The 27,417-nt window shown below is 36.1% G+C and overlaps 1 protein-coding gene across 3 annotated transcripts in view; it reads right to left on the bottom strand.

The window, feature by feature from the left end:
- Positions 1 to 27,417, bottom strand: part of CPED1 (cadherin like and PC-esterase domain containing 1) — a 318,360-nt gene that overhangs the window by 178,237 nt on the left and 112,706 nt on the right. For all 3 annotated transcript variants that reach the window (XM_082631609.1, XM_082631610.1, XM_082631611.1), the window contains exons 7-10: positions 4,028 to 4,170; positions 3,170 to 3,242; positions 1,814 to 1,981; positions 473 to 577 (exon numbers count right to left, since the gene is read on the bottom strand). In XM_082631609.1, coding sequence (XP_082487735.1) covers positions 473 to 577; positions 1,814 to 1,981; positions 3,170 to 3,242; positions 4,028 to 4,170 — 489 coding nt within the window. The remainder of the gene's footprint in view (positions 1 to 472; positions 578 to 1,813; positions 1,982 to 3,169; positions 3,243 to 4,027; positions 4,171 to 27,417) is intronic.

Below are 27,417 nucleotides of genomic sequence, written 5' to 3'. Positions count from 1 at the left end.
AGTTATTATAATTATTTATATTTTCTTTCTTTGTATTTTGCTATAGAGTTACAACAAATTAAGATTTAGGTAGTTTTAAAAAATATTATTGTTCTATTGAGAAATATTTACTTTTACACAAACGAAAAAGGGCATAATAAGCAGAAGGAAAATTTGGTTACATGTAAATGTCCCAAAGCTAAAAGCAAACTTTTTTGGAAAAATGTTAGCATTTTCCCCTTAAGAACTGTCAAATCCTGCCAGCTATACTAATTCCATATTCTTTCACCTTTAGTAAGTCACGTATTATCTGTAAACTCTTAAAGAATATGCATTCTGCTCATCTTAATATCTCTGAAAAGAAGAAGCTTACAAAGATTTCTATTCCTTAAAGAAATATCTTCATCTAGTTTTATGTCAAAATCAAGTCTCTTATGGCTAATCTACTGTAATCTCAGTAATCAAGAGTAATCAAAGGTCACTTTTGTTTTACCAGTTGGAATTGTCCCAAACTCCTGAGTTCCTTTATGAAAGTCATAATTGAGTTAATCTCCTCTAAAGATAGGCATTGATTTAGTTCTTTTTGATAGTTTTCACCCTATAATGGGGGGAAAAATACAACTCTTAAGCAATTGCTACAAAGTCAAACCATGTTTAACACAATTCAAGAACCAAATCTTGAACTCTATAAACAGCTGGGCTAATTAATTCTAAATAATACATAATAACTTTAACTTGCCAAAATGATGTCAGAATATAAGAAAGCTTCATATTTGACAAAAGGACCTGAAATTGCTCAGTAAGTACTACTTTGGTAATAAGGTTGGGAAATTGGGCCCAGAAGGACAGAATGAGTGTGACAGTTTGGAAATGCAGGAAAAGTCTTTTTTTAGTCTTCAGGGTACAAAAGATCAGAGCAGCAAATTTACACGTGAACCTCATGTATGGGACATTACCATTTTCGAGTTTCACGGATTCTAGTAAACAGGCTCACCCCCCATTTTTCTCACATTCATTTTTCATTATAATGCATCCCTTAGAGCAAAAGATACACATATTACCATTCTCTCTGGGTCAAACGGTTCTAATGGTTTTAATGGCAATCCACTCACTAAGGAAGGGAAACAGGGAACTCTAGGAATCAATAAAATCATAGGGAAACAACAGTCTATAATGTCATCTCTCTCAAAACCATCTCTCTGTAGAGCGTTGCTTCTTGGTGAGACCCTTCACATTCTACTTTTCAAAATTTTCCAATTATGGTTTTAAAACTGAAAGATACATAGAAAACAATACTGTACCTAGTAACCTGTACAGATTTTTTTATGCATCAAGAAAACTTGTACTAACAGGTCATAAAAATTAACCAATCTTACTCTGAAGCACTACTCCCTAATCATCAGCATCTATCTAACCAAAGACGTTAACCAGATGTGAATGCTTTAAAAAAAAATTAGTATTATAACTCTAGTCCCTTGATGTTAATCTAGAGCACTCACTGCTACTCTAACTGCCTCTAAAAGGTTCAGGTATTCCTTTTAAAGTATTTTATAATAGGTAGTATGTATTATTCATTATAACCACAAAATTTCCCTGGGAATTAGGGACCGCTTTACTTCATTTTCAACCCATAATTTCATCATAATCAGTCAGTCACATACTTAGGAGACATAAAAATAATATTGGTCCTTAGGTCGGAAAAATATTAAGAGGTTTATGTAATGGATACAAATCAATTTTAAATGAATTATCAAGTTGCTTACCTGCACAGTAAAGAAAATGGCACCTTCCAAAAATGAAATAAATATTTGTCAGTACAAAAATATGCACTTACCTTAAATATACCTGATCTATAAAGTCTCTGAAATATCTCAGAAAATATGGAAAGTGAAGATTCATTAGACAGGAGAAAATTGAAAGTGTCTTTTAAAAGGAATTCTTCTGTGTTTTGGTCCTCAAAATCCAAATTATCATCATCTTGAAAATTTAAATGCTCATGCACCTGTGAAAGAGTAAAAGCACAGCAAATATTTTTCATTGACTTACTTTTAATGCAGTGAAATCACTTCTAAGACATGATTCATTTCCCGTTGGATTATAGATCAGAACTGACATCTAGTGGTCCTTTTGGAGGTCAACAGTTTTATAAAATCTAAGTAATGCTCTTTTGAAAATACGATTCTTTGTAAGAACATTAACTGTTTTGTAAAATCAAATTAGTTTGTCTTGAACTTCTTTATTGTTGAAGACCTTGTGTTTATGGAAATAACATATAACATTTCTGAACAATAAATTTTAAAAATCATAATATAAACTATTAGATATGTGTGTAAAATAATGAATAAATGACCATTAGAAGATGTAGATTCATAAAATTTCAAAATTTTAGAGATAAATCTTTGAACTATTCAGCCAAATGTCTGAGCCATGTATAATGTAATCATTCTTCTTGTGTAACAGTTTGAAAACCAGTCATTACAGTATGAAGTCGAACTCTGGTTGCACATAATTTTATTTTGTTTCTCTTCATTTCTTCTCATCCAATATCCCAAGATAGCTTTCTATAGACAAATGCAATCAATTTTAAAATCTTCTTGCCACTAGGGCTATTTTAGATTAAAAATATGCTGGAGGAGATGATCTGAATGAGTTAATTTAATTTAAGAGGAAGTAAAAGAATCAGAGTGTACAAAAACCACTCTTAAATTTCCACATATTTATACAAATATTGAAAACAAATATTTCAAAAATTCCTATGGCTTTTAAAATTAAAATATAGGCCAATTTTAAACTAAATATCCGTATGTAAAGAATAAAAGAGTTACCTTTTTTATAAACCCATATGAATAAGCTAGGTTACCTCCTATTTTCTATTATCTAAATGTCTGTTTTCCTGCATTAACACATACTTAGCTTTATTCCACATTTATTTCATAAACAGTGGTTGAACGCAAAAAAATCCATATTTGTTCAACAGGGATGCAGAGTGGGTATTGTAACTCAAATCAGAGACTCTCCATATGCTAGTTAATTCTCTGAACCACAGTAAATATAAGTCTGTAGTAAGTTTGATGCAAGTTGCACTTATTGATCAGTTACTATGAATGAACACACCACCACCACCACACACACACACACACACACCCTTCAGCCAAAGGGGAAGATCCCATGAGGACTCTGGCATACTTACCTGGAGCACTACAGGGGACCTGACACTGCCATAACCAATGTCAAAAGTTAAAAGCTGAAAACATAATCTGCATCTGAAATAAAAACACAAGGTAACAAAAATACATTCTATTTGCTGTATTTACTCTATTATTTGATACTATATCATGAATAATCACTAAGGCTAAATTTCAAGGTCCATACTAATTATAAAGAGCAGTGGCTTGGATAATCCAAAATTGAATACAAATTATCTTTGGATTTGGAGTCTGTTTCGTTCCTTACAGAAAATACAAATATATCTAAAGTATTCATAATACATTAAACGAAACAATGAAGTGACTCCATAAAAACGTAATATGGAAAAGGAAGCTCTCCTACTCCTCCGTGCTAGGCATTCTTATTCACATATAAAGCATGATAAAGCTTACATGGAGACACCTCCTTTTTTGACATATTCGATTTAACATTTCCCTAGAAAAAGGCATTAAATTATACTCAAGTAAACTGAGATATGGAGATAAGAGTTAATGAATTTTGTTAATAAAAATCTATAAATAAAAATATACCTAGTCAATGGAAAGCATATATGATAAAAATAACTAAGCTTGAAAGGGGCTGCAATTAAAAAGATAATTTAAATAACTGTGCCTTATTTCTTGTCACCACTATTTAAATACTGATGAGTCTTTAACATGCTCTGAAGTTTTAGGATCAACAAATTAGAAAACATAAGTTTAGAAGTTCATATTTTATACTGATATAAAATTTTCCAAGTAGCACCTACTTGTGATAATTAAGATATATTTTCACTAACAATCAATTGTTAGAAGTAGGGTTTTTTTTCTTTATTTTTTTTAACATTGAAATTTGTTTTTACCTATGGAAGACCTTTGGTCCCAGAGTAGACGTTTCACTGAATACTTCAGCTGCTAGCAGGAGTTTGTTAATTGCTTCCTTCATGTTATCAAAAGCCTGAAGAGGTGAACTTGTTCTCAGGAACGTCTCAAAAAATGTCTGCAGCTGTGAACAAAGTAAAGGATTCATATGTTGAAACTACAATCTCAATTTGTCTCTCTATCATTTCCAAAGTGAACAATGTGAAAGATCCCTTCAGGCTATCTCTCCTTGACACACTCAAAAATAACTCCTTAAAAAGGAAAATTTGACCACCGAAGACATATATACATACATATATATTTTATATATACATATATATGTAAAATATACTGAGAGAGTATATAATATACTTAAGGTATATTATATAATAAATATATATTATCACGTAATATATAATGTATATATATTCTATACATTTAAAAATATGTCTTCCGATTGAATGTGGGGTGCCAAAACATCCTGTAATTTAAATTACTTTAGAGGTGCTTACTCCACTTTTCTTCTCATTCCATGGCACGTAATCATGGAAAGTGAAGGGGAACTCACAGAGCTTGTGATCAGAACTGCCAAGTTTATTCTGTGACTCTTCTACCTAGGTGGACTCGGACTTGCAACTCACTTCTCCGAATTTTTGTGTCCTTTTCTTTAAAATGGGTTACTACCTACCAACAAGAGAGTTGTGAGGTCAAATTACAAGAAAGTCACTGTAAACTATGAAATTCAAATCCAAGCTTTTTCTTATTATCCCTTTCCTGCATATATCAGAACAAAAAGAACTATATCGAAATTGCTTCTCCTTCACGGCATTTTGCTGTGAGAGCTCTAGCCAACCACAGAAGAATCTAAGAGGATCTCAGTGCCCTCCTAACATGTTAATTTCAGGCTTCATGTGGCTAGAGAGAACGGGGCCGTATTACAAAAAGGGGCAGGATGTTAGGTTTAAGTCTTCATAGAAACACTATAGTTGGTATCACAAAGAGCTATTTTTATTTGCTTAAATATGAAAACAGTCACAACAACAAAACTATATCTTGAGGATGCTTAACACCAAAGTTCAAGTCAAACTTTCTAAAAAGTATAAAACAGACCTCATATTGATTCATAAACTTTCTCTGGATAAACATACGCTTTCAAAAATGAAGAACAAAAAATATTTTTTGAAAAAACATGAAGCAGGTATACTATTAATATTTTTGGAAGAACAAACTAAATTTATCTGAGCTGCGTAAGACTGCAAAGTGAAAAGTTTTTGTTGCTATAATAATGAAGGACAGATATTGGCACAAATCACCTGAGGGAGATGGTAAATGTATCTTTAAGATACGCAAGAAAAATTCACCCAAGAGAAACAAATGCTGACTTCATAAACTCTTCCCAGCTGAAAAACAGAAACCTAATGAGATGTACACTTTAAGACCCTATAAACACATCATTAGCATTTGGCAGTTGGGGTGTTTTTCCCTCTCTAAGGACTAAGGAAAATGAATGTAATAACTGTATGATCAAAGGAAAATAAATCAAAGCTAACACTAAAAATATTAACACCCTTGAACCAAAACAGAGTCACATGTTTTTCCAAATAAAAGTAACTCATCACATTTCACTCACTTCACCATATTATATAGAAAGGGTTATTGATAATATTATTGCATTTTTCCAGTTTAATGTTTTCTGAATATCACAGGGTTCAAGGTGAATAATTTAGGAAGTTGGAAATGTTTGTGTAGCACATAGGATATATAAGATTTATTATCAAATTATATCCTCTATGGTAAAAAAATAATTAGCAAATTAATGCTTAGGATTGTATTTATTCTTCTACTGTAGAAATGTGTATTTCTTAATTTTTGACTGTAATTAATTTTTCACCATGTGGAAAGCACTGTGTGCTGGGTTTTGGGGGACAAGGTACATAGCATGGTGGTAACTCTATAGACTTTAGAGGCTGAAAGTCGCAGTTTCGACTTTGGTTCTCCAGTTACTACCAAATTGTGAGACCTTGCGGGATTACTAACAGTAACTTTATAGAGGTATTGCTAGGATTAAATCAGAGAATGTACATAAGGTACACCACCACCCACCACACATCAATATTCAGTACACGTTACTGCCTTTTATTAATTAAAACAAAAGTCTACAGCCCTCCTTCAATCAAGGAAGAACATTTAAAAAATATATGATAAGCCTTTCAATAGAAATATATTTAAAAGGGAGAAGAAAGAGGCAGGGTGGGTAAATAGACCCCATCATTGGTATGTCTCCCAGGAGAAGTGAAAGAGGAGAACTGAAGGACCAAAATAACTGGCTTTCCTCCCATTTCCCTAAAACTCAGCCTGCCAAGAGAAGGACCAACGTCAACCACCAATCATGAAAGCAGGGGGACAAGAAGCTAGACAGCTGCCATTATGAACAGAAATGTGGAGAGAGGAGATAGAAATGGCATTTAAAAGGCACAATTCAAAACAGAGAGACTTCTTCATTTTTGTATTCATTCTGTTATCAATCTTTGTCTCTATGCATTTCCTTCTATCTCATTTCATGCACTTCCATTTATTTAACTCCTTCAAGTCAAAGAAAATTCTAGATGAGTCATCTCTTTATTTAGTACAGTGGCAAGCAAATTACATATGCCAGAAGCGAAAGTAGAATCATGCAAATGCTTACTTTTTTTTTTTAATCATCAACTTTCAATAAGTCACCCAGAGAGGGCAGAATACTTATATCAATTTTTGAAACTAATCCACTTAGGCTAAGTGGCAGACTTCTTTGACTGTCTGCTCATATTGTAATTTGTTACACTAATCGTATTTCCTTGGTCAAATACTTGAGTTCTGTGCATGTCAATGTGCTCACACATAGAAAGAGAGAAATGTGCTTGATGATTTCATGAGACAATGTCAAATCTGAAATTATTTGATAGTAATTCCATTCAAAGCTATCAGAACCCAAAATACACTTTTCACTCAGGAGCTTTCTTAACCCAAATACAAATATCTGAAAGAACACCTTCACTTTTGTAAGTTAAAATCAGCTGTGAACTCAAATATCACGGAGACTTCTCCATCTCTAGATCAAGACTTTTAATCGATGTTTTTGAATTACCTAAACATGAGAATATAAGATCCCAAGGAAATCAGTGCCTTGGCAGTAAGGTAAAAATGAATAAAAGAAGATCTTAAAACATTTAACATGACATGAAACTATTTTATGAACTATAAATTTTCCTCCTTCAGTACAAAAATGAAACACAAATTTAGTGCAAAATAAATTATGTAGAAAATGACCTTGTAAGATCATGGCTGTAAAACCAGGCAGTTAAAGCATCACCATTTGTGTGTACTCGTGTAAAATTCAAGCAATAACCCAGTAAGGTATTTGTACTTTTCACATCTAGCCATTGAAATATACATAGATGGGTCAAAATTATCAATTAAAAATAGAAGGACAAGAGGGACTAAGGATGAACTTCAAAATATTTGTAGGAAAACTTCAGTTATGTTTTTAATATCTTAAAATATTTCTAAATTGCCCTTATATTCACCTTATTCCCCCAGCCCACCTCTCACAAACCCCTCCCGTGCTAAATTCTGGGCTTCACCTGATTAATTTCCTTTATCCTCCCATAGGACCTTAGGCAGATTGTTCTCAGTGGCAAAGCATGTTGTTCTGTGTTAAACTTGCTGACTTTCTTGTTTGCTCTCACCATTAGACCATAAGATCTTTTAGGGCAGATACTGTACCATTTTATCTTTGGGTGGCCAGTATCTAACACAGGGTAGGTATTAAGTAAACACTGTTGAGTAACTAAACCTAAGTATAACATTACAGAAACCACAGAGACTTTGATAAGAGAAATAGTTTACTGGAGCTTCTGGATAACATAAATTTTCTCCTTAGGACAACATGTTTATCTCTCGTTTCCATCTCCTGAGTGAGGGAGGATGAGCATTTTTCTGGTGACTTGTAATAAAACCTTTGAAAAATAGAAGCTCACAGCTGTTCAGGAGAATTTTTGAGATAAGAAAAATATAACATAAGAGTTAAAACACAGGATGAAAGATTAACCAATATTAGAGTTTTTTAAAAAGTCGTGTTCTTGACTAACTGAGAAGCTATAGCAGAATACTGATATTTCAATATTTTGAATTTTCAGTAGTGTTTAATAGCATTGTACCTTATTAAAGCTAACCAGAATTTCCCTCAGTATTAATGCGGGAGAGAGAAGTTTTCATCTTCTCAAAATAAAGAAGAATATTAGTACTTAAAACCATTTTGCACCAACAAGCATATGAAAAGATGATCAACATCACTAGTCATTAGGGAAATGCAAATCAAAACCACAATGAGATATTACCTCACATCCATTAGGATGGCTACTATAAAAAAAACCCATAAAATATTAAGTATGGGCAAGGATGTGAAGAAATCAGAACCCTTGAGCACTGTTGGTGGGAATATTAAATGGTGCAGCCACTATGCAAAACAGTATGGAGGTTCCTCAAGAAATCAAAATAGAATTACCATATGATCCAGTAATTCAGCTTCTGGGTACAGAGGCAAGAGAATTGAAAACAGGGTCTCAAAGAAATATTTGTTCATCCGTGTTCACAGCAGCATTAGTCACAATAGCTAGATGGTGGAAGCAACTCAAGTATCCATCCATGGATGAATGGATAGACAAAATGTAGTATATACAGACAATGGAATATTATTTTGCCTTAAAAAGGAAAGACATTTTGACACATATTGCAACTCAGATGAACCTTGAGGATAGTATGCTAGTTGAAATAATCCAGTCACAAAAGACACTGCATGATTCCACTTACATAAGGTATCTAGAGTTGTCACATTCCTAGAAATAGAAAATAAAATAGTGGTTGCCAGTGGCTTGGGGGGGAGGGGGAAATGTGAGGTTGTTTAATGAGTATATAATTTCAGTTTTGCAAAAAGTTCTCGAAACTGGTTTCACAACAACGTAAATATTTTCAACACTACTGTTTACTTAAAATGGTTAAGATGGTAAATTTCATGTTATGTGTATATTACCACAATTTAAAAATTTTTTAAAGTAATATTGCAGTTTTCACAGCCTTACTCCCTCCAACAACCATGTTTAAACACCTGTTAATTTTGTACCACAAAAGTCCAGAAGAACAACTTTTTAATGGTTATAAATTTTGCAAAAGAAACAAAACACAAAATAACCCCTCCCTTGCTCCATTTCACAGCTCCTGCAAATATTGGAAATAGTTTCCATCTCTGTTTTGTCTCCTCTTACTCACTCTTTTATCCAGAAAGAATCTTTTAACCTTGAACTTTTTGTTTGTTTAGTCTGAAAAATATCACACAGCAAGCTTGAATGCTCGTAGGAATGACCGAGAATAGAGGACAAATTTATGATGGAACACGAAGTCTAGGGGATGATCATTTCAGGTTAAAAGGAAAAGACCTTTTTTTTTAAAGGAAAATATCTTATGTGATATTTTCCCTTAAAAGGAAATATCACATAAGAGTTCAGACTCAATTTTATCCTTGGTAGAACTAAGGACACAACTAAATATATGAAATCCAAGAGTCTATGTTCTTTTCCAAATTAAAAGGGGAATAAATATGCATTCAAATCTGCCTCTTTTTACTACAGTTGGAATTTAAGTCTATTGTTCTTGATTGATATTATTATTCTGCCTTTTACAGACTCAATTGGGATCTCTCTGTCTGACTCTGACCTAATCATTCTCTCTCCCTGGCACTTGCCAAACTCTTAAAGTGTATCTGAAGGAATTTGAGCACTTCAGAATTTTATCCCAATGTAATATGTTTTATATACAAAGTATTTTTATAATTCTCAATAAGAAAAATGTTTATAAATTTAATTTAAAATTTCAGTTACCATATGGCTCTAAATTTTAAAATATTTTTTCCAAAGAGTTACGATTACAATTATTTGTTGTACACAATTGGTCAGAAAAATAGAAATACATTACAAACCTTAATAAATAATTTATAAAATAAAAAGTAAAATTGTTTTGTAAATGCACCCCTTAGATGGGTACGACTTCTTTTTTGTTTGGTTTTTTTGGGGGGAGGGTACACGGGCCTCTCACTGTTGTGGCCTCTCCAGTTGCGGAGCACAGGCTCTACATGCGCAGGCTCAGTGGCCAAGGCTCATGGGCCCAGCCACTCCGCGGCATGTGGGATCTTCCCAGACCGGGGCACGAACCTGTGTCCCCTGCATCGGCAGGCGGATTCTCAACCACTGCGCCACCAGGGAAGCCCACGACTTCTTTTTATTCACTAAGTTGAGTCTTTTTATCCATTGAGACAACAGTATTTATTGTTAGAATGAGAAGGGTTCAGCATTGGTATTAATATTATTTTCAATGTAAGCATGGAGAATATTTGTTCACACAAATACATAGATGTAGATGGAATGGTTTAGCTAGAGCAACATGACTTAATTCCTTGAGCTCCCTCCAAAGTATATGAAAAAAAAAACACGTAGTGATTTATCATGAAATATTTAATTTTGTTAAAAACTGAAAGCAATCTGAGTTGTGGAGGATTTGTTATTTGGTGATTAGCATCCTTCACTTTCTCTAATGAAAACCATATTTAAATGCGTCTGTTTTGGGGAGGGGTTGCAGAATTTTTTCACCCTGGAGCAATTATTATTATAATATTAGGGATAGATGAGCGCTAGGTCTTTCTTTTGAAGAGCAGAGGTCTGTGCATGAAGGGATGGGGAATAAAAAGCACTTGCTTTAGAGGCGCTGTCTCAGCGAGATCAAATTTTAGGAAGGTATACATGTGAAAGATGAAGTTATGGGCATTGATTCTCTTGAAACTATCTATGGGCCTGTGAACCCCTTGGAGAGTCTTCATGGCTCCCCAGAGGCACACGACACCCCACTTGAGGATCATAGCTCTGGCTGTGTCTGGCCCAGAGGACACATCTGCTGCACGTCAGAGGGCTGTGGAAGGAGATGAAGGGCTGGTGAGCATTCTGGACCGTAGCAAGAAGTCTCCTTTGTGTTTAAAAGGGTCATGATTTAGGGGGAAAATCAGATATATAAAAACAGAAGGAAAAGAAGAAAAAAGATTTGAGAAAGGGAGGGAAAAAAATGACTAAATTACAAACCTAAGCACTGATGTAATTTTTCATTTCACGCACATGTGGTATTTGGATATAATTCTATGTCATACTTAATAATACTCACTAACCTTAGCCAAGTTGACACCATGTGCCAGACACTGTGTGTTTCTCATGCACTGTTTTGTTTATATTCACAGCAACGCTATGAGGTTGATACTCATTACCCCCATTTTATAGATGAAGAAACCGAGGGTTGAGAACACAAGTAATTTGCCTAAGGTTTTACAGCTAAAAGGTAAACAGTATGGGTGTTGAAACCAGTCTGCTTGGCTGCAAAGCCCCAGCATTACCTCTGCTATTGCGGCTTTGATTATACAGATTTAGGAATGTGGATGGACACTGAAATATTGAAGAATGAATCATCTGTGTTTTTACTTTCACGGAAAATGCATTTGAAACTGTCACAATTCTCAAACACCCACACATCTAACACATCAACTCAACAACTTGAGCATTTGTGTAGCCTAATTACCTTTTGGAAAAACTAAGGACATTTCTTTGTGACTTAAATGAAATTGCCTGGATCAAGAACAAAGTCTGTGTTAAGTCAAATGACTTAAGAACATAAATATTCTCATCATTTGTTTTAGCTCATTGAAAATTGGCTTGATTTAGGGTAAACCACAGAAAAACTAAATTAATTGACTGAACCTAAATTAGGATAGTTTTTCCTCATTCTCTGGAATTAGATCAAAACTCCAATATTTAAGTAAGTTTCATGCTTCCAGTGACATGAATAATTTTATTCATTTGTACTTCTTAATAACCCTAAGCTTTAAAGTATACAATAAAATTGGAAATTCAGAAAGTAGATTCTGTGATTTGATCAGTTTCATGGTTAAAACTTTTTTAATTTCCCATATGTATGTCAGAGAATTGATCAGGAGCAAGGTACCAAAATACAGAAGGCTATGAAGAGCATAAAAATTTAATTATTTGCTTTGAATGGTAGAACCCTGATTGCATTATATTCAACCTTCTCAGGGAGCTGGCAGGTTATCCTTCTTGCCCCGTCTAGAATCTCTCAGTAGGATATAAAGGATCAGAGAGATTTTACAGAAAAAAGTAAAAGTTAAAGTTGTAAGATTTTATCATTGGACTCTGTGGACATATGTCTACTCATTTTCTTTATATGAATGCCATTGTTCAAGCAGGTCACAGCTTCTTCATTTTCAGTGCCTAGAATGCACAGTCGAATGCCTGCTGCTTCTAGTTTGGTTTCTCCAACCTCACTCTGGCTTCCACCCCAAACGCTGGATAAACTGAACCCTTTCTAGGGTGCACAGATTCCTAAGTATTCTCTTCTCACCTTCTTATTGGAATACATCACACTTCATCATCTTACTATCCTCCAAGGGAACTGACCTGTGAGTTGAGGTCCCATGTTTTTGAAGATAACCCTTGATCCCCTGGTGGCTGAGAAGCAGGCACTTCTGCCTGGGTTGTTTTTACAGTAATGGGGATCTGGACACCTGGGACCTGCCTTGTCACACTAGGCAGGCTGAGCAACTAGTTATCCTGCCCACGTCTTAGAAGTGGCAGGACACCTCTGTTGGAAATGGCAGGAGGGAGAGGGAATGAGGTGGAGAAAGGTGGGGAGGAAAGTGAGCGGGAAAAGAAACACCAAGTTCCCAAGGCGAGAACTTATTCTATGCAGGGCCCTCAGGCGGGGTTTGGAGCAAAGGAGACCTAAGAGCCAGACAAATGGAGACGAAGCATGTAAACGGGTAGTCTGCTGTGACAGCAGGAAGCTCTCCTCCTCTCCACCTCCTCACTTCCCGCTTCTCTGTCCCACCCCCTTCCATGCGCTCTCTCTCAGGAAAGGGCACCACCAGTCACATCATGGCTGCAGAGTCCTCTCTGAGCCCCCTCTGTCTAGCCCCTCTCTCTCAACTCACCACTGACTCTTCTTTCTACCTCCAAAAGGTGCCAGGTTCTCACCTTCTTTAGACCACCCCCTCACCGACCCGTCCAAGCCACCATCCTCCTTGCCCAGATGCCTTGCAACCGGTCGCTCTGTCCCCACTCATAAACCTCTTCAGTCTGTTCTCTACACAGCAGCAGCAGAGTGGGCTTGAAAAGGCAGATCTAATGACGACACTGTGGTGTTCTGTGATCATGCCTGGACTCTCCTACCTCAGGGCATCGGAATGGGCCCTTTGCTGGGAATGCTTTACCACTAGCTCTTCAAATGACACTCAGTCTCCTCCATGAAGCACAGCTCAGATATCACTTGGTCAGGGAGATCTTGCTACCTCTCAAAAGTGGGCAACCCAGTTTCTTTCTACACAGCCTCCTCCCTCGTTGCGTTCTTAGCAATATTAAAAATCTGCATTGGGCTTCCCTGGTGGCGCAGTGGTTGGGAGTCTGCCTGCTGATGCAGGGGACACGGGTTCGTGCCCCGGTCCAGGAGGATCCCACATGCTGCAGAGCGGCTGGGCCCGTGAGCCATGGCCGCTGAGCCTGCATGTCCGGAGCCTGTGCTCTGCAGCAGGAGAGGCCACAACAGTGAGAGGCCCGCATACCGCCAAAAAAAAAAAAAAAAAAGAAATCTGCATTATGCCAAGGGAAGTAAGTCAGACAGAGAAAGACAAATACTGTATGATGTCACTTATATGTGGAATTAAAAAAATACAGCAAACTAGTGAGGATAACAAAAAAGAAGCAGACTCACAGATATAGAGAATAAATTAGTGGTTACCAGTTGCCGGGGGGGGGGCAGTGGGGGGGAGAGTGGGAGGTACAAACTATGGGGTGTACAATAGGCTGAAGGAGGTATTGTATAACACGGGGAACAGAGCCAATATTTTGTAATAACTGTTCATGGAAAACAACCTTTCAAAATTGTATTAAAAATTATAGTTCTCTGTATTTGTTTATATATGTATAATTAATTTTTGGGGGGAGGGTGGTACGCGGGCCTCTCACTGTTGTGGCCTCTCCCGTTGAGGAGCACAGCCTCCGGACGTGCAGGCTCAGCGGCCATGGCTCACGGGCCCAGCCGCTCTGCGGCATGTGGGATCTTCCCGGACTGGGGCACAAACCCGTGTCCCCTGCATCGGCAGGCGGACTCTCAACCACTGCGCCACCAGGGAAGCCCTGTATAATTAATTTTTATCTGTATTTCATCTACTATTCAACACAAGAATAAACTCCACAAAAGCAGGGACTTTGTCTTGTTTGTTACTATATCACTTGAACCTAACACAATGTCTAGCATATGAGACACTTCATATGAGAAGTGCCCAGTAAATATTTGTACAAGGAATCAAAAAACTCATTTAACCAATAGGAAACTAGTCCTATTTTTCAGATAGAAAAAGTGGTTCAGAGAGGTTGAAAGACTTGCCTGGGGTCACACAGTTGGTACAAGGATCTTCCTACTGCACATCCATATCTAGGCCTCTAGAGGTCATGCTTTGGGATTTTTGTTTTTAGTTCTGTAGATCCAGCACTATAGATCCAGTACTAGTGATTTATTTCTCTCTCCTTTAGAGTAAAAATGTAATTGGATATACACTTCTCACTCAGCCTGAAAGAACGTCATCATTGTCTTATTCATATTTTAAAATCACATTTCTTTTTCCTTTAATGGTAACTCCTTGAAAGCATGAAAATGTAACATAGTTCCTCAGCATAATGTTTTTCTTCTTTGACTTCTGAGTTTAAAGTAATAATTTCACTCTCTGTGACTTGAATACATATTCTTTATGTAGATGATTTGGGTAATCAAGCACACGGGAAAATTCTCATGCCTTTCAAATATATCTGGAATCAAATTTCTGATAGAAATCAATTTGTAACAGTACTTTTTTTTTTTTTTAAGATGTTGGGGGTAGGAGTTTATTAATTAATTAACTTATTTTTGCTGTGTTGGGTCTTCGTTTCTGTGCGAGGGCTTTCTCTAGTTGCGGCAAGCGGGGGCCACTCTTCATCGTGGTGCGCGGGCCTCTCACTATCGTGGCCTCTCTTGTTGCGGAGCACAGGCTCCAGAGGCGCAGGCTCAGTAGTTGTAGCTCATGGGCCTAGTTGCTCCGCGGCATGTGGGATCCTCCCAGACCAGGGCTCGAACCTGTGTCCCCTTCATTAGCAGGCAGATTCTCAACCACTGCGCCACCAGGGAAGCCCGGAACAGTACTTTTTTAAACAGGTAAAGGAGGCTGTGATGGCTGGAACTATTGGATTCTGGAAGATTAGACACCAGGCATTGGGAAGTTGGTTTAGAAGGGGACACATACCACATATAGATACATATAAATACAGGGATACCAGGAATTCCTCTCTTGTTTACAGTCCCTTTCTCCAAATGGTAAAACTTGCTTCACAGAGCTTCTAATAACTATTAATAGTTTCGTAAGCATGGAGGCGAGGGAGAGAGGACAAGCTGTTATGAGACAGAGGATAGACTGGGGGGTATGGGGATGCTCCATATCAGGAAATGAGGAAGTCAGAGAATGACTGCTTTACTGGAAGATGCTCCAAAGAGACAGAATTTACAAAAGCAATGAAATATGTCTGTATATTGCAGTACGTATAGAATACAGCACGATGCATGTGTGCAGAATCCTGAGAAAGAATCCATCTTTGTCTGCCTTAGTAACATTCAGAGAAATGAAAGACAAACTTTCAGTTCCACCTCACAATATTAGGTCATTTATATAATTCAAAGGAATTCAGGCTAAAAACCGATTTGAGGTTCATGTTGAAATCAAATAGAAGTACACACAGAAGATACGTGGATAAAAATAATGCACTCTCAGATGCTGAGTCGAAAGTGCTAGTGCTAACTTTACAGTAATTAAAAAAAAAAAACCTATGTATTGCAAAATCTCCTTAAATGGAAAAACAATTCCCAGTGACTTACAAATGTTGATATCATTCCAAATAACTGTCACCTAGGCAATTTAAATTGCACTGAAGATTTACCACCATTCAGAATCTCTACTTAGCAATATAGCCTTACTACCACAGCATGGATTATCAAATAACTTTTCAAAAATAAATATGTATATTCCAGTGAAAGAAAATGGTCAAAGATTTGCTGTCCAAATATTCTTGCTTTCTCTTTTTCTTTCACTATTGGACACTGCAGGCAATACCTATAAAGACCACTTGGGGGCAATACAGTATTTCTGTTGCATCTCATCACATAGCTATGTAGGTTTCAGAGAAGATTGCTGTTTCTTTCAAATTTGAAGCCCAATTTTAATATATGGGAGGGAAAAGGCTGTATTTCCTTTTAAACTTACAATGCATAAATCACATAAGACAAATGCAAGTCAGATTTTCTCCTGAAGGGAACAAAAGTCTGTCTTCTTGTAGCAGACAAATCAGTCTTACCTAGTTGGCACATTTGGGAATATTTTATATTTAGAATTTGTCACAGCTTTAGAGATAGATCTCAAAGAATAAAGGAAACTGTAAATAGAAATGTTAAAAATGACAAACATATAATGATCTTCAAAATGTACTGGTGGAAAGTTATTTTGTTTCTATACCTAATGTGAAAATGTAAATATCACCTGTCTTCTCCACTGGGTATATAGTTTAGAATAAACTTAAGCATTAAAGTAATTAATTTTTGACGACATTTACTCGCATTGTCTTCACTGTTATTACCTTGCATTCACATCACACTTTGTAAAGGGGTTACTTTATTACTGATTATTCTTTTCAGCAATTTGATGAGTGGAGTCTCTATTCCAAGCCATTTCTCTCCCCTCTGTCTGCTGAGTATTAAGTATTGTGTCAGGCACTGAAGATTTTTCTTTTGAAATCAAAAATAAACATAATCTCTTCTTTAAAGAATTTTACATGTATTTAGGCAAGTAAATTTTTCTGCTTCGTTTTTGTTCTCTTGATTCTTTTATTTACTTTATCTAATTTTTTCCTCCCAATATATTTTCCTGTCTTCAGAAGATATTTAACATTACCACAGGGATGCAAAACTCAGGTGAGCCTTGTTGTCAAAGTCCAAGAATCAACGCTCATGAAATTAAATTTGGTAACTCTCTTGGTGCCTTCTTAGAAGTGAAAAAAAAAATCAGGAAGATGGCAGGGAGTTTTGCCTTAATTCATGGGTCCATTACCCAAAGATTCATCTTAACAAATCCTTATCATATGGAGGGTAGTGAAGGAAGAGATTATAGCTGCTCTGCCTTTGAACATCTTTCTGGCTTAGCTAGCTCATCTATTGAAGAAATAATGAGAAACTGAAAAATTAAGATGGTGTTCCCTGTGGATGCTTAAACTGCTCTGGAGCATTGCTTACAAGAGTCCTCATCTTTCATGCTCAGTTTTTACTCTAAACCCTTGTTTATTTTATAAACTTCTGATCAGCGAGGTGTACCAGAAATCAGAGCAATAAGTCTGTACGGGATAACAACAGAAAGAGGAAGAGCCTCCAAAAACTAATTTATAAGAGCTTCTGTGATGTCCACAGGCCATCCACTCTTAGGCTCCAGTTTGGAGAAATAACACTTGATCTTTGCAAATCCTTAACTGGGCATCTTCCTCATCCCGACACAGGCATCCACTAGATGGTGCCAAGGAGAAGGGAGCTTTGAACAGGACAGGTAAAGGAGGGGCGGGGAGCAAAGGAGTAGGCAAATACACACCCTAAACCCTAAACTACCACTGAGGCTTCCCCTCTTCCATCTCCCCAGCATCCTGAATGGATTCACTTACTTCACCTGATTTCACACTGAAGTCCCTGAGTATCAGTTAACCTCCATTTTTCTGGATGGATAATTAACACTTGTCCATCAGTTTTCTTGCATTAAAGGAAATAATAATTAGCAAATTTATTTATTAGGGTTAAGTTTCACCTTTACGTTGTCACTACAATGCATATATATAATGTGTCCATATCAGATAATTATATCAGTTCACTATGTTAGAAGAGATGACATAATTAACAAAGATGGTATATATAAATACATTATATTTATCTTCTGTTGCAGAGCCTACTCTAAAATTTATCTTCTGTTGCAGAACCTACTCTAAAATATTTCCCCAAGTTTCAGTTTTTAGCAAGTTACAGTTAACAAGATACCTTTAATAAAAATGATAATGATAGACAATCATTCACTGATTAATATTTTTTGAGGGCTTCCCTGGTGGCGCAGTGGTTAAGAATCCGCCTGCCAATGCAGGGGACGTGGGTTCGAGTCTTGGTCCAGGAAGATCCCATATGCTGCAGAGCAACTAAGCCTGTGCACCACAACTACTGAGCCTGCGCTCTAGAGCCCGTGAGCCACAACTACTGAAGCCCGTGTGCCTAGAGCTGGCGCTCTGCAACAAGAGAAGCCACCGCAATGAGAAGCCCGCACACCGCAATGAAGAGTAGCCCCTGCTCGACGCAACTAGAGAAAGCCCGTGTGCAGCAACGAAGACCCAACACAGCCAAAATAAATAAATAAGTAAATTTTTTTAAAAATATATTTTTTGAGTGCCTGGCACTCTCCAGATTTTGCCTGCAGTTCTGAAAGCTTAGGTTCATGTGTTTAAATGATCACTTCTGATCAAGTAAACATGACTATGATTAATGAATAATTTTCTTAGGCTAATAATCCAGATTCAGTGTTAAGAATAAATTAATGTACAAAATTACCCAAAAGCCTTTTATGGAACAAAGATGGAAATGAATGAGTGAATAAAATGAATGAATAAAGGAAATTTTTCAACACAAGAGACAAAGTTGCCATGGGCAGCATCAATGCCATCAACAGCATAAAATTATTTTGCATTTATGCACTTTAAAATCCTGGGCAGTTGCAAAATAATCATTCTTTTTCGAGAGCTAACATATACCTGAAATAATATTTAACACCAATATGGGCTGATTAGATAAGTGTTATTTTGCAATTATTATTTAGGTTTTTATTGTAAGTCAGCTCTCATCACATGTTTATTCAATTTTATTCTGGTTATCTATAATTTCTATTTATATAAAATCATACTTTAAAATGAACACCCTGATGCAATTTTTAAATTTAATCCAAGCAAGAGTAGACCAAGTAATACATCAACTCTTTTTACAAACTCCCAGAAGCAGGCTTTTATTCACATTCCTTCTACAGCTGACGTAAATCTCCTGGGCCTCCAGAAGGGCCAGATGCTCAGTGAAGACGTCTTTTACAAGGTCTGCTCCATAGTCTGCAGTTTTAGATGTAAAATGAAGATCAGGAGAAGAACACTTCCTCAAGTTGAAAAACTATAACATAACTTTATATCTGCTTCGAAAGACATTACTCATTTTTACCTTGAGAATATATGAGCTATCTCACCTGACATTATGAAAGGCATTGTATAAATATTGACGACAAACGAGGCTAACTTTATCCCTACAACTGTATCATGTTTCCAAAACTGAATAAGAGACATATGCATCTTTTAAAAGGGGTCCTTGTAAATAACAACATGCCCCTCTTTGCCAAGGTTCACTCTCTCCTCTGTGCACATTTGCTGATTGCATCGACGTGAGAGGGAACTGTGGGCACTGGAAATGGAAGAATGGTCCCCCAAAGGCCAGTGCAGTGGTGGTAGAGAGCTGGTGATTTAGAGACTGGGCAGCAGCTTGCTTTAACTTTGGTTTCCACTGGAGGTGATTCTCATAGATACTGACGTGAGCAAAGACGGCAATGTCCTGTGTTTTCCCTTTTCTATCAAAGTGGCCCTGCCCAGAAATTCAGATGATGACATCTGCCTATTACATTTCCTGGAAAGCCACTAGAAGATCATTGCAAAATACAGGGCTGAATTAGAACAGCTAGGGATTAAATATCCTTGGGCAATTTCTTCACATGGTTAAACAATTTTAAATGATCTTTGATTGAATTCCACCCAAGCATTTATCAAGAGCTGATTACATTCAAGGAATTATCCTCATGTAACCTCTGAATATCAAATATCAACAAAAGAACATCTTCAAATATGGAATGGCTGATCAAAGTACAAATTCATTTAAGTTATGTCTCAACTAGAGAAAATAAGGCTTTGGATACGTCTTCCTGCCAGAAGTCACAAATCACTCCAGCAATACATTTTCATCAAAGCAGTCAGCTATGATCACAAGTATATAGAATCTCCAGACATCATAAAGAAGTTATAGTTTCCTCTCTGCTGGATAACTTTACAATGGATGAGGGGATAACTTGTGACTTTTTACTCTAAGAACCAAATTTAAATTTCTTGCAGCTAATCTATATGACTTGTATATAAAGACAGCCATGGATGTATTTGACTGAAAGGTATAGTTACAGTGTCTGTGGAAGAGTTCTACTCTTCAATGCATAGGTATAACTGGAGTGTTTTATAATTGAATGGAGAGCTTTTTCAGGGAAGAAATGTTTGAATAAAATATTGCTTGCAGTTGAATTTATTATATTCACCAAGAAAATGACATTGCTTAACAGCAAGCAGCAAAAAAGGTGGTTTTAAAACTGGATCAAAGGATATAATAATCAAATGTTGCATTTGCTATTAATTTTCTTTCTTCTCCACCTCCCTTTCCCTTTTAAATGTGAACATTCTTTGGAAACATCTAACACTTATATTTTAAATTATTTCTACTGTACAGAAGGGGATTTTAGAAAAGTTTAGTTTATAAAGCTTCTATTTCCATTATTTCTCAAATTTGCATTAATGATATTTTTCAACTCTCTCCAAAGCTATAGTACATAAAGTATCTCAGCAGCAGACATAATTGGAAATAAATGAGCTCATAGTTATATCTGTTATTACTTTCATACTCCTTTAGCTGCCAGAATGTTCTATAAATGGCCACCAATAACCAGTTTAGTGGGCTTACCTCACTGCACAGTGCATAAATCACTGCTGATTTAACCGAGTAATTTAGCCTTTGCATTCAGGACTCAGTACAAACACACACACACACAAATTATGTTTTGTGGAAATTTAAGAACAGTATTTAACAAAACATTGATATCACATGGTTAGTCTTTAAAGTGGGTTTTGGTCCTGTCCTCCACATTAGCATTGAAAACCGTTTCTATGTATTTTTTCACTTCTAAAAATATCACAAGGTAGCCTGTATTTTGGAGAATGGTTAAGTGATTTAACAGATAAGTATAATCTATTTGTTTTAACTGAAGCTATAAGTACTTCAGTTGGGTAAATAAATAGACCCTTGTTTTCTGAATCTATCTGCAGCGTCAAGTATTTCCTTCCTCTAGAAGGAAATAATTGCTCTCTGGCACATTAATCCAGGAAGCTGCACTACCTCCCTTTGAGAGCAGATAACAGTACTGTCCAGAATAATCAGGCAAGATATTGAAAAGACAAATCCCAAGGAGAGGATGAAAATGACAAGAACTGCATGCTTTCCCATGCTACAACTGCAGCTCGCATCTGTCCTGCAGACATGACAAAGATATGAATAACAAACAAAGCAGTGAACAAAGCATGAAAATCTAAAGAAAACCAAATCACAAAGAGCTTTCTTTTCATACGATTTTCCTTTAGGAAATACATAAAAACTATCACAAAAAAAGGATATCATTTCTACCGGTCATTTCTACTGGGGTTGGGGGATGTGGTGCTTAAATAAAGAAAAAACAAAACAAAACTTAAAAACAATTACTTGGACTATCTAAGAGCTTCAGTTTCCTATCAAGATGGTGAACTATTATAGGTTAAATGAGAATTAAAGTATGAATTTAACTAAAGAGCAAATGAAAACTTGTGTGAAACTGATTTTGAAAGATATTTTGAACTGGCTTGGCCAGTGGTGGCAGTGGGCAGGGATTGCTGGAGTTGAGGAGGATGTTGCCAGAGGTTTCTTTGAAGGGACAGTTTGGAGGAAAGCATTTTTGTTTTCCTCCTGCCTCCCCCTGTGGTCCCGTAGGACATTCACTGCCTGCTCCTTCCCTGTTAAGGGTGTGAAACCCACCCCAGGATTCAGGTTGTTGAATGTCCCGCTCAGATGAGGAGGTGATGAGACGTGTGGGATTACATCACAACTGGCATTCACTCCTCTACCCTATTCTCTCTCAAGCCCCAAGTTTGATGGATTATAATGAGGGGGAGTGCCTCCTCCCAGGGCTTTTCTATCTAAGAGGTTAGGGAGTGAGATTCTGACCAAGGAAGTCACCTGATACCGTAGTAGCAGAGAGAAGTGATCAAAAGTGGTTTTACAATGCCTGGAACTCATCCTCATACCTCTTTTGGATTTACCTGGCCTTCCCCCAATATGATAATGGTGAGAATAAATAGTATCTGTAGGATAACTTAAGCTCAAAGGACAAAAGAGGGGACAAATGAAAAGTATAGCCACCTGGAAAGAAAAGCAACAAACTAAATGCCATATATCATGCTCCTAAAACTAAAGGACAAGGGGTTCTGTGGCAATGGGTAGCACATTGGACTTCTAAAACCAATGGGCTATGAATTTAAAATAAGCATGATTAATATACTCATACTAGAATAATAAAAGATAGTAGCAAAATGAAATATTAAAGAAGATCATCAAAAAGAACCAAGAGGAAAAATAGTAAGAAATCAATAGATATAAATAAAAATGTGCATAGTTCTCAAGTTAAGGGGTATCGGCACATGAAGGAAGGGGTCAAAATCTGGACAACAGAAGAAAGAAAGAAAAAACAGTGAGCAAAAATATTCCAAGAAATAATGGAAACAAATTTCCCAGAATTAAAGAGTAAAGACTTCAGGCCCAAACTGGAAACACAAATAAGAAAAGAAACAAATCCAGGGGGATGTTGTGAACAGTTTAGGGGACGTGAGGGTGATAAATTCCTTGATAAAGTTTGGTTAGGTTTGGTTTTTTAAGAAAACAAAACAAAACAAAAAGTGATTATTTCAACCAGAATTAAAAATCTACACTGTAGATCTACACTGCAGTGTGGGGAAGTAGTGTAGAGAGCAAGGGATATTAGTCATAAGGGGGCAGAGGGAGATATTAAAAATTTAAGAACTTAATAGGAGAAAATAAACATGAATGTATGTCTTAAATGAAGAATATCCATTGCATGTTATATTAAGAAAGTATAACTTTTAAGCTGACAGAAGAAAATTCAATCTTTACAGTGAAAAGCAGGAAAGGATATTTTAAATAAAACAAAAAGAATGCATTGAAAAATTTAAAAAATAAGATGGTAGTCACAATCTAGGCAAATCAGTTAAAAATCATAAATTAAAAATGAAGATTCTCAGATTGGATGAAAACAATAAATTCCAAAACTATATTGACTATTTAAAAATACATTTACTACAAAGACATGTAGAAAGGGTAAAATTAAAAATACATATGGTAAAACAAAAATATGAACTAAAAGAAAACTCACAGCAATCTTAATATCTGACTAAAATAGAAATTAAAGTATCCTAAGACAAAAGAAAGCTAATATATACTGGTTAAAGGAACTATGGAGAAAGAAGTTGTACCCATCATAAATAACAGGTAGCAAACAACATAACTTCAAAATAGTCGACCCACTGAATAGCAGGGAGAAACAGACCAACAACTGTAGTTGGAGATTTTAATACATTCCACTTAGCAACTATCAGATCAAGAAGAAAAAAATAGGTATCTGCAAAATATGATTAATGAGAGCCTTTAACTATTAATATATACAGAATTTCTATACCCATGTAGAGTTTTTCTTTTCAAGCACCCATAGAAGTTTTTTTTAAAATAGAAAGATTATTAATAAAAGAAAGCCTGGATAAATTCCAAGATAGCAGTAGCATACAGGATTTGTCCTCTGATAATAATGCAATATATTAGAAATTCATAACAAAAGGATAGCTGAAAAAGAATCCTTTGTTTATAAACTGAATAATATGTTATTAAATACCTTGAGTTAAACAAGGCAATCATAAGGAATATTAAAAAATAATTAGAATTAAATAATTCAAAATTTATGGGACATGACTAAAGCAGGACATAAAAGGGACATATAGCTTTAGCCATTTTTACTAGGAAACAAAAAATGTTAAGCATAAAGGAGGCAAACATTCAAATAAAGAAACTATAAAGAAACAATAGAGCAAACAAACAAAACACTAGAAGCCAAGAAATGACACAAATAAGGGCATAAATCTGTAAAACTGGGAAAAACAACTTCAAAATGATGAAAAAGATTAACAAAAAACTAGTTTCTTTCTTTCTTTCTTTCCTTCTTTCTTTTTTTTTTGCAGTACGCGGGCCTCTCACTGCTGTGGCCTCTCCCTTTGTGGAGCACAGGCTCCGGATGCGCAGGCTCAGCAGCCATGGTTCATGGGCCCAGCCGCTCCGCGGCATGTGGGATCTTCCCGGACCGGGGCACGAACCCGTGTCCCCTGCATCGTCAGGTGGACTCTCAACCACTGCGCCACCAGGGAAGCCCTCTAGGGAATCTTGAAATAAACTTAAGCAAGACCATATAAGATCTCTGTGGAGGAATAAAAATTAAACTCTAATAAAGGACAAATAAATTGACCTGAATAAATGGAGAGACTTAATATTATGAATAATCAACTCTTCAAAAATTAAGCTAAAAATTCAATGCTATTATATTGAAATTCCAGTAGGTTTTTTTTTTGAATTTTTGAATTTTATTTATTTTTTTAAACAGCAGGTTCTTGTTAGTTATCTATTTTATACATATTAGTGTATATGTATCAATCCCAATCTCCTAATTCATTCCACCACCACCACCACCCCCGCCACTTTCCCCCCTTGGTGTGCATACGTTTGTTCTCTACATCTGTGTCTCTATTTCTGCCCTGCAAACCAGTTCATCTGTACCATTTTTCTAGGTTCTACATATGTGCTTTAATATACAATATTTGTTTTTCTCTTTGTGACTTACTTCACTCTGTATGACAGTCTCTAGATCCATCCACATCTCTACAGATGACCCAATTTCATTCTTTTTTATGGCTGAGTAATATTCCATTGTATATATGTACCACATCTTCTTTATCCATTCGTCTGTCGATGGGCATTTAGGTTGCTTCCATGACCTAGCTATTGTAAATAGTGCTGCAATGAACATTGGGGTGCATGTGTCTTTTTGAATTATGGTTTTCTCTGGCTATATGCCCAATAGTGGGATTGCTGGGTCGTATGGTAATTCTATGTTTAGTGTTTTAAGGAACCTCCATACTGTTCTCCATAGTGGCTGTATCAATTTACATTCCCACCAACAGTGCAAGAGGGTTCCCTTTCCTCCACACCCTCTCCAGTATTTGTTGTTTATAGATTTTCTGATGATGCCCACTCTAACTGGTGTGAGGTGATACCTCATTGTGGTTTTGATTTGCATTTCTCTAATAATTAGTGATGTTGAGCTGCTTTTCATGTGTCTCTTGGCCATCTGTATGCCTTCTTTGGAGAAATGTCTATTTAGGTCTCCTGCCCATTTTTTGATTTTTTTTTTTTTAATATTGAGCTGCATGAGCTGTTTATATATTTTTGAGATTAATCCTTTGTCCGCTGATTCATTTGCAAATATTTTCTCCCATTCTGAGGGTTGTCTTTTCATCTTGTTTGTAGTTTCCTTTGCTTTGCAAAAGTTTTTAAGTTTCATTAGGTCCCGTTTGCTTATTTTTGTTTTTATTTCCATTACTGTAGGAGGTGGATCCAGTAGGATTTTTAAAGTATAATTGATATTCTAAAATGTTTATGAGGAAATAAACGCCCACCACATAGTTAACAATCTTGAAAACAAAAAGTAGACAAGAGGCACCTCCCGTGTCAGGCATGAAGACATACTTATACTGCCAAAATAATAAAAAAGAGTGGGCCAACTGGAACCAAACAGAGACATCAGAGGCAGCTCCATATACATATGGAAACTTACACAACAAAAGTGATGTCAGATTCATAGGAAATGATGAGTTTTTAGCCCGTCAGAATGGAATATTTAGAAAAAAAGAAAAAAAGTGGATCAGAGGTGATCTCTCATTGAATTAAATATTTATATGTCCAGGAAAAATTATAAAGTAATAGAAAAAAATGGAGAAGCACACCTTTGTGACTTAGAGATAAGAAAGGATTTCTGAAACTAAATCCCCAAAGAGGAACCATATGGAAAAAGTAATTTGATTAATGAATTGAAGATTTCTAATCAAAAAAGTAACACTATGATAAAGTTAACAGAGAGAGGACAAATGGAGCTATTTGCAAGATCAAGATAACACTTTTTACCTGTGACAGCTGGAAAAGGTCAAATGTTGGCCTACGTGGGGGTATGGAAACTGATACAGGCATTTTGGAGGGTGAGCTGGCATTATTTAATTCTATCAAATGAACCTATATCTTATGCCCCAGCCATCCAAGTTCTGGGTATATACTCTTCAGAGAATCATATGCAGGTTCATAAAGAGTCAGATACAAGGATTTGTGCATTTGAAGTATTGTTTGCTTTAGCCAAGAGCTGGAGCAATCCAGATGTCTATCACTGGAGCAGTGGGGAGGTAAACTATAAGGGAAAACATATCACTAATACTGCAAATCAGTGAAAAAATAACAGAAGATATACACATAGCAATGTGAAGGTTTCTTCCTAAAAATACGTAGTGCTGCATTTTAAAAAATAGCCAGAGGGACTTTCTTGGCAGTCCAGTTGTTAAGACTCCATGCTTCCACTGTGGGGGGGGGGGGCATGGTTTGATCCCTGGTCAGGGAACTAAGATCCCACATGCTGCATGGCCAAATATATATATATATATATATATAGTAAAAGTAAAAGGAAAAAATATCTAATATAATACAGTTTATATGCTAAAGATACTTGCATGCATAACAAAATAAAAATGCTTATTTTACAAGAATATGAACAGAAAAACACACATTAAATCATTATAATGATGGCCTTTGAGAGGAAGGATAATTAAGTGGGAAACAGAAATAAAATGTATTAAATAAAACGTATTAAATAAAACAGATAAAACAAGAGAGGAGACTTGCACACACAGATGTTGCAAGTTCTACAAGGACAGGGATTTGGGTCTCTGCTCAACCAACATGTCTAATACATGAATGTGACATGAATAGGGGATTATGACTCATATCTCTCTATATGTGAGTTCTAATTATTTGGTTGAACCATATGAAACTGTAATTTTTTGTAGGTCAAAAATGGCCAATTGTCAGCAATTGCATACAATTCAACTTAATAGAAAAGGGCAACTGGGGAATAATTAAAGGTTCTTAGGGAAATATAAACAGCCACTGTGAAGACTTGTAGGAG

The sequence above is a fragment of the Mesoplodon mirus genome (genome assembly GCF_964341445.2).
Source record: "Mesoplodon mirus genome assembly, chromosome: 9".
NCBI classification, from domain to species: domain Eukaryota; kingdom Metazoa; phylum Chordata; class Mammalia; order Artiodactyla; family Ziphiidae; genus Mesoplodon; species Mesoplodon mirus.
Note: the sequence above shows the minus strand (reverse complement) of the source record. Positions and strands in the feature narration are given on the sequence as shown.